Here is an 8,911-nt window from a genome sequence, read left to right as displayed (position 1 = left end):
CTATACTGTAGCTAAGTACTTCCCTGACTTGTTAAATAGTGAGGATGACGTTTGTCTCCTTGAAGATAGACAATGCTTAAACATTGTCTATCTTTCGCCTTGTTCCAGCCATATTTGTGATCTCGAACCACCATTTTATTTGCAGCAGTATTGGATTTGAGTGTTCGTCACAATTTTTTTTTTTTACCCATTTTTGGATATGAATCTACTTTGATACATATTTATAATTATACTAGCTTCTAAAGAATAAACTATCAGGGGCCCGCTTCCCAAAAGGATCCCAAAGCTAAATGCATCGTTAGAATCATAGGAACCAGTGGTTCTAATGCCGTAAGATTATTTTAGGGAACCGGGTCCAAGACTGGCTGAGCAAGTTATTTTTTATTTTTTTTTCCAGTTATCAGATGTAACAAAATGAATTCTGCGTTGGAAATGTCCAAACGAATGCTTTATGAAATCATAGTCGAAAGGAGACTACATCAACAGTGTTATCAGACTAGCAGAGTACATTATCAGTTATGTGCACAGTAAAATCCCGTATGTCTGTTTTTCGGTATGAAGATTACTCATGAACACAGTGGAGGTGTCAGACTCGTCTTTTCATACAAAACAAATACGCGTTCTGATCCAGGAAGCAACCACTGAATGATTGGCWTTTTTTTTAACCAACCGAAGAGCAATACAAACCTGTTAATTCCGCCTCTATTAGAAAATGACCAATCGTGATCCAGGAAGAACTTCCGCTGCAGGAGCAGGGCATGTTCATTGTACAGGCTGTTCTGAAAGAATACCGCGGCTATTAAGGTGAAGTCTGAAATACGTGATTACTTCAAAGTTGTTTAATCAGTGAAAGACGACTTTTGTGTTCCGATTTAGTTTGATATGTGTTAACCGGTTGGAGCCGCATGTACGAATGATCGAAAAGTAACGGTTGCACGTTGTACAAAATCGACATCACCGTTGTCGGCTCAGGAATTTGTTCGCTAGCACAGCTAGCTTTGATAGCAAGCCACCTTGTGGTCCTGTCTTGGCATTCTAGCCTGTATTGTGGTATGGATTTTTATCCATAGACAGTTTCTAGTTTGATCAGGAATCTCGTTAAAGTGTAATTTTAATTGTTGTAGTTTTTCGCATTTGTTTAATTTGAGAAAAACAGCTTTCTAGTTAACGCTTGTCTGTGAAGGGGGACATTTTGGGAGGAGAAAATAACGTTCTCAGTGGTTTTTACAAAAAACATCCCCAAACCAACAATCATGAACGGGTTCAGCACTGAAGAAGACAGCCACGACGGCCCCCCAGCGCCGCCGTTTTACGGCCAGACTTGTTGTTTGATTGAGGACGGTGAGCGCTGCGGACGATCAGCTGGAAACGCCTCCTTCAGCAAACGGATCCAAAAAAGCATATCGCAGAAAAAACTAAAGCTGGACATCGACAAAAGCGTAAGTGTTTTTTATTGCTAACTAACGTTAGTTGTCTCAATCATTTGAGACGGTAGTTAGCCCCCATATACATCCCCTCTACCAACTGGCTAAGCAAGCCAAGCACTTGCTAATCGAGCAAGCTTGTCAAATTCAACCTTACTCTTTTATTATAAGGTTTGTTCTGCGCCATAATTATGTATCACGGAAAATGGTGGACTTCTCTCTGACTGCTTAAGYTTTCATTTGGAGTAGCAGCTAGTGGGACAGCAAACAAGAAGGGTTGCTCCCCCACCTCCAATCCGAGCCTTGGCTCGCAGTTTCACCCTGCGTAGACAGTCTTTTCCACGCCTCCACTCCCTAAAATGGCTGTTACTAAGGAAGCTATAGGTTGTCCTGGGGGGGAACACAAAAGTTAGAGGCAGTTCTATTTGGCTACAAGCAAGTGTGATGAAGAAGAAAAAAACTCCCTAGTGTGTATATAGTTAGTTGTCTGTAAAATCCAACAATSTATCCGCCACAGACAGATCGAACTCTTGTCTTTCAGCACTCAATGCTATAGTATAAGGTGTTTCGCAAACCCCCCGCCCCAATTGAAGTTGAAATGTAAAATTGCGGCTTTGCTATCTGGAAACCTACACGTTGCTGTGTTCCAATACGGGGGTGCGGCTTCTTGCTCCCTAACTACAAATACCCAAGTGGTGATCCATGGTCATTTCTCTTAGAGGATTTTATGCACAACGGTTGAGTATAGGAAAACCTGCTCATTTAAAAACATATATATTTAACTAGGCAAGTCAGTTAAGAACAATTGTTATTTACAATGACGGCCTTGTTCACGGGCAGAATGATAGATTTTTACCTTGTCAGCTTGGGGATTCGATCCAGCAACCTTTCTGTTACTGGCCCAACACTCTAACCACTAGGCTACCTAAGGCCAGAGTTTTGGGTTGCTCTTCCTGTGGCTGTCCCAACACAATATTACCAGAGCTACCACACCACACTTGGTTAGGCAAACTCAAATATAAATAATTATTCCCTTTGCTTTCCCAAATTATCTTTGTCAAGAACACGCYCTAAATACAAAATGATGTGGAAACYTACGTTATGAGGAGTTAAACTGGCCTAGTTTTGGTGGAATAGCACATTGAGGTGGCAGGTAGCCTAGTGGTTAGAGCTTTGGGCTAGATCAAATCCCTGAAGCTGACAATGTAAAAAATCTGCCGTTCAGCCCCTGAACAAAGCAGTTAACCCACTGTTCCCCGGTAGGCCGTCATTGTAAATAAGAATGTGTTCTTAACTGCCTACAACAGCCTGGATAAATAAATAAATTGAGTAGTGGTCACATCTGTCACACCCAAAAGGAGAATTATCTTGTTTTTCAACTTGTGCATCATCATAATTATACAGTACCAGTCAAAGTTTGGACACATACATGTACTCATTTAAAGGTTTTTCTTTCTTTTTACTATTTTCTACATCAAAACTGTGAAATAACACATGGAATCATGTAGTAACCAAAAAAAGTGTTAAATCAAAATATATTTGAGATTCTTCAAAGTAGCCACCCTTTGCCCTGATGACAGCTTTGCATTCTCTCAACCAGCTTCATGAGGTAGTCACCTGGAATTCTTTTCCTACAGTCTTGAAGGAGTTCCCACATATGCTGAGCACTTGTTGGCTGCTTTTCCTTCACTCTGCTGTTCAACACATCCCAAACCATCTCAATTGGGTTGAGGTCGGGTAATTTGTAGAAGCCAGGTCATCTGATGCAGCAGTCCATCACTCTCCTTTTTGGTTAAATAGCCCTTACACAGCCTGGAGGTGTGTTTTGGGTCATTGTCCTGTTGAAAAACAAATTAGTCTTACTAAGTGCAAACCAGATGGGATGGCGTATTGCTGCAGAATGCTGTGGTAGCCATGCTGGTTAAGTGTGCCTTGAATTCTAAATGAATCACAGACAGTGTCACCAGCAAAGCCGTGCTTCACGGTGGGAACCACACATGCSGAGATCATCCMTTCACCTATTCTGCGRCTCACAAAGACACCYTGGTTGGAACCAAAATTCTCYAATTTGGACACATCAGACTAAAGGACAGATTTCCACCGGTCTAATGTCCATTGCTCGTGTTTCTTGGTCCAAYCAAGTGATTGGTGTCCATTAGTAGTGGTTTCTTTGCAGCAATTTGACCATGAAGGCCTGATTCACGCAGTCTCCTCTGAACAGTTGATGTTGAGATGTGTCTGCTACTTGAACTCTGTGAGGTGCAGTTAATTGCTGATTTTTGAGGTTCTTGAAATTAAAGTAATGGACTGTTGTTTCTCTTTGATTATTTGAGCTGTTCTTGCATTAATATGGACTTGGTCTTTTACCAAATAGGGCAATCTTCTGTATACCACCCATACCTTGTGACAACACAAGTGATTGGCTCAAACGCATTAAGAAGGAAAGAAATTCCACAAATTAACTTTTTACAAGGCACACCTGTTAATTGAAGCTGGTTGAGAGAATGCCAAGAGTGTGCAAAGCTGTCATCAAGGCAAAGGGMGGCTACTTTGAAGAATCTCAAATATAAAATATATTTTGATTTGTTTAATACTTTTTTTAGTTACTACATGATTCCATMTYTGTTATTTCATAGTTTTGATGTCTTCACTATTATTCTACAATGTGGAAAATAGTWAAAAAAAATAAAGAAATACCSTGGAATMTGTGTCCAAACWTTTGACTGGTARTGTATATCTGTCTTATTTTAGGTTCGACATCTCTACATATGCGACTTCCACAAAAACTTCATRCAGAGTGTCCGTAACAAGAGGAAGAGGAAGACTAGTGACGACGGAGGGGAGTCTCCGGACCATGACGTGGAAGTTCCAGAGGTAACAACCGAGAAAACAAAACCCATCGTCTTCACTTTAATCATCTGGCTCTAAAACACGACATTGCTTCTCAATAGGAAACATCCTTGTGGAAGAAAATACCAGCAAGTTGAATAGATATGCAAGACAACATAAGATGGCTATTGATGAAAATTCCTAACAGCATGAAATCTCTTAAGTATTTTATGTGTGAAATGTAATTGATAGAGAACAGTAAAATGTGCTTAAAGATATGAAATCCTTTATGGGTAACTCACCGGTCTTTCCTCACGGTCTGTTTATGTGATGTTAGGTGGACCTGTTCCAGCTTCAGGTGAACACGCTGAGACGCTACAAGAGACACTACAAGCTGCAGACCAGACCTGGCTTGAACAAGGCCCAACTGGCTGAGGTAGGTCCTACATTTCAAATGTAGTTAGGTTCACTGTCTGATTCAGAAAGACTTAGGTCACTGCATTCAGGTAAGGTAGCTAAGACAACCACGTATCGCGGTCAAATAAAACTTTTCTCAAAATAATGACTGTTAGAGAAATTAGTGCTCGTAAGAAATACAAGTYCCTGTGTTACATCAAGGAAGACTAGTAAGCCTACAGCAGTAAGGTGTAAAGTAAGATGTCCGACAGCTAACAGTGTACACACCAGTGGGGCATCTAACAACATTTTCCAACTAAAGACAAGCATCAGGCACTTTTTTAAATCATTTTTTTARTTTGATGAATGTATTCATGTATTGTCCTATTATGGTGTATTGATATTTTGCAATCCTAGATGTACTTTGTAATACTGGACTACTACCTACCAAGTCTCCCAGCGGCTAAAACAAACTACSACTTGCCAAACCAGTTCAGCTTAACAGCTGCTCTGTGCTGGGTTAAGAGTTGCTGGCTGGTAGACTGGAACACCTAATTGGATAAGCGCCAGTTAAACCCAAGGGTGGTGAAACTACTCGTGTCACTCCCATTCCCCATGTCCAAATAAGCTTATTCCAACCTAATTTGGGCTTGGATTGCTTAGTGTTAATATATCCATAGGACAAACAGTGCAATGTTTATTGCCACAATGACAGTAGATGGACTTTAAAAATGTCACCGATTTCAACATTTGCATAATTTTTTTTATACAACAATGCAGCTCTTTAATATATATATATATATGTGTATGTATGTATGTGTATATATATATATATATATATATATATATATTAAAGTGTCCCATCCAAAGAACTCGGTAAGCGGTCTCGGAAGGACTTAACTCTGTTAGAGCTAACTTCTGTCTTGGGCTTTTCGTTAGGATAATTATTCTTAGGGATTTTTCCTGGAAAGGGGTACCCTCACCCTCAGTAGGTGTGCCCAGCCCATCCAATGGAACCGTGACCCATAATAATATTATTATTTACCATGATGTATGTGGTGTGGGAGACCAATTACACAGTAATTGGACATAGATGTATTGTTAGGAAAATTTGTGAAATCGACATGTAATCTTGCAGCTGGCTTGACTCCTGTCCTTACAAATACTCCTCTGTGATGTTTCCAGCCCGACCTGGTGATGGGGGGGGAGGGGGGGTTGTTGCGGGAGCTGGTTGAAATAAATGAAACTGCCCTGTAAGTTAAATGTTTCCCCAGGCTGTAGAGAGGCCCAGACCTCTCCATTAATGAGCCAGTCACATCATTAATAAAGCGCACGCCAACGGGTCCAACCAATTACAGCTCTCCATGTGCCGCCCACATTGAGTGGAACTGTCAGCCTAAATGGAGCAGGGTGAAACTACACAGAGGGATGTTTATTTCCCCTCACGCTTGTTATTTTAAATTCGAATGATCTCTGTGTTTGGGTTTAGAAGGGGATTGAATGTCTCCTAGAAACACYTCTCGTGAATTTATACGTGGAGTTTTAATCCTTGACAGTATGGGGACTCAATGTTTTTTGTCACTTTGTGGTTAACCAGACTGGTGATCCCACTTGGTCTTTGTTGGCCTTGCCTCGTGCTTTTACATATAACATTCTATATTCAATATCACTAATCTTTGCCATCATTTATTTATTTATTAAAGTGGGCAGAAATCAACTGGATGTTCAATCAACAGACTGATTACACTGACCTCCTCTTTCTCTCTGATGTACTCTCTTAAATCTAGAACATTTTTCTCCTCTGTGATAACTTGGTGATTTTAAATCTAGAACTTTTCCTCGTGATAACTTTAGTGATTTAAATCTAGAACGTTGTTCTCCTCTGTGATAACTGGTGATTTAAATCTAGAACGTTGTTCTCCTCTGTGATAACTTAGTGATTTAAATCATAGAACGTTGTTCTCCTCTGTGATAACTTAATGATTTAAATTAGAACCGTTACTGCCTCCTTGAGATAACTTAGTGATTTAAATCTAGAACGTTTTCTCCTCTGTGATAACGTTAGTGATTTAAATCTAGAACGTTGTTCTCCTCTGTGATAACTTAGTGATTTAAATCTAGAACGTTGTTCTCCTCTGTGATAACTAAATGATTTTGGCCTCAATGTTATTTGTTTACAGACTGTCAGTCGTCACTTCCGGAATATCCCGGTGAACGAGAAGGAGACTCTGACCTATTTTATTTATATGGTGAAGAGCACCAAAAGCCGACTGGACCAGAAGTCGGACGGTAGCAAACAGCTGGAGTAAAGGCCACCGATTTTAACTTCCCATACCAAGACTTGGACATGGACACGTGTGTTTGATAACAAGGTGTTTTCCGACAGGCAGCCAAAACTGATCTTAAGACCGTTGTTGAGACTCCGCAGGGTAATGTAATGCTGTAATGTGAATATGCTGATATGTACAAAATGCACAGATTATGAAGAAATCAGCAAACGGTAGAATGCAATGTATGATAACTGCCTTAAAGGTGTTTGTGTTTTTTGTTTTTGTTTTGCGTCGACTGTTAACAACTTTGAAGAAGAAAAAMTATGGGTTTGTGCCAAACCAGAGTGTGCAAACTTAAGATATCAATAAACTGGACAGGGTGCATTTTGTGAATGAAAAGATCATTTAAAAAAAGGTTTTAGGAAGCGTTGTACATTTTCCCTGTTGTCCAGCTAGTACTCATTCTGTTATCCGGTGGTGTGACATGCATGTGAAGACTGAGGAAGTTGAATGATGTAGCATTTTGGCAGACCATTTCACTTTTTTTTTTTTCTCTCACTCAGACTTTTCCCTCTCCCTCTATCTTCTACACTGAAACACACACAGACTTTTCCCTCTCCCTCTATCTTCTACACTGAAACACACACAGACTTTTCCCCTCTCCCTCTATTTTCTACACTGAAACACACACAGACTTTTCCCCTCTCCCTCTATCTTCTACACTGAAACACACTCAGACTGAAGTGGTGTTTCAGTTTAAAAAAAAGTTATTTTCAAATATTGTTGTCGATGTTTTTTTTTTAATGTTTGTTTTCTTTACCCGCTACCCTTTTTGTGATAAATATAAGAACAGTACTTTTAGTTCATCCTTGATTGTAAGATTTCTATGTGAAGTTGTGTTGCTGGTGGGAGTAACTATTTCAACAATTGTTTTTAGATTTGCTTTCAGCAATTTGAGACAAATTTTAAGCAATTAATTAAAGCTGTGTTCATTAGAGTGGGAAATGCCTTATTATCACAATATGTTATTTCCAAAGCAAARGTTGTTGCTCTACTAACACAGGCACAATATAGAAAGTCTCAACTTGAGAGCAGTGAACTGTATGTGAACCACCTAAATTGCTTTCAACAGTGCACAATGAGCACTGGCTGTACTTCTTGCTTTAGTGTTTACAATATGTTAGTTCTATTGGAATGTATTTCTGAGGAATCATGTCACCCTGGACTTGTCAAGTCCATTTCCTTTCCTGGCACAGTGTTGAAATGATGTGTGTCTAGTGGATCACAGTACCAATTATAGTCACTGGAGGAAGATGGGAGTTGGGTTTTGTTTCCTCTGTGTCACTAATTATGAGTTTCTTCACTTCAACACCGCTGTATGTTCACTGGTTTGTTTGAGTCAGTGGTCTCTCCACAGATGGTATGCCTTTTTTAATATTGAATTGTTTTAATTTTCCCTGTCCTTATTTAAGTCCCAAGAAATAAGTCATGTCTGCTGCGTTCCATGTTACACCATCAGTTAGCCATGTCGGGTGTGTCATTGCTGAATTARCGATGTTTTTTTGTTGMTTTTTTTGCTTGTAGCCTTGTTYGCACCATATAGAGTTCCCCTCTTGAACATATTGGCTGTGCTGCGTTAATACTGTATTGGCTGTGCTGCTTTAAACCTAACTGTTGTAATAGATAATACGTGTATTTAAATATGGCTGCGTATTGCTTTTAATAAACGTATTGTACATAGATAATGGCTTGTCTTTTTTATTTGCTGTGGGGTAGTCACTCTCTCTTTTTGTGATTTTTAGTAGCTGGATAGAATTAGTAACTGACAAACTGCTCTCCTTCCGTGCTTTTCCAACGACAGACCGTGGAGTTATTATGCAGCCCTATCACTAGTGTTGCAGATTTACAGTGCGCCTCTACCGCATGCATTTAGCCTCTACCGCATGCATTTTCCTCCCTGTCTTCTCTCTGTAGTTACTCGATCTACCGCTA

At 39.8% G+C, this 8,911-nt stretch overlaps 1 protein-coding gene across 1 annotated transcript; it reads left to right on the top strand.

The window, feature by feature from the left end:
- Nucleotides 1–743: 743 nt before the first annotated feature.
- On the top strand, nt 744–8,664 carry LOC111963493 (histone deacetylase complex subunit SAP30L). Its single transcript, XM_023986971.2, has 4 exons — nt 744–1,439; nt 4,176–4,298; nt 4,591–4,689; nt 6,830–8,664. The coding sequence occupies exons 1-4, from the start codon at nt 1,254–1,256 to the stop codon at nt 6,956–6,958; spliced, it is 537 nt and encodes a 178-aa protein (XP_023842739.1). The 5' UTR covers nt 744–1,253; the 3' UTR covers nt 6,959–8,664.
- Nucleotides 8,665–8,911: the final 247 nt, after the last annotated feature.

This window comes from Salvelinus sp. IW2-2015, linkage group LG4q.2, assembly GCF_002910315.2.
Source record: "Salvelinus sp. IW2-2015 linkage group LG4q.2, ASM291031v2, whole genome shotgun sequence".
In the NCBI taxonomy this organism is placed as follows: Eukaryota; Metazoa; Chordata; class Actinopteri; order Salmoniformes; family Salmonidae; genus Salvelinus; species Salvelinus sp. IW2-2015.
The sequence above is the reverse complement of the archived record's forward strand: the minus strand, read 5'-3'. Positions and strand labels throughout refer to the sequence as shown.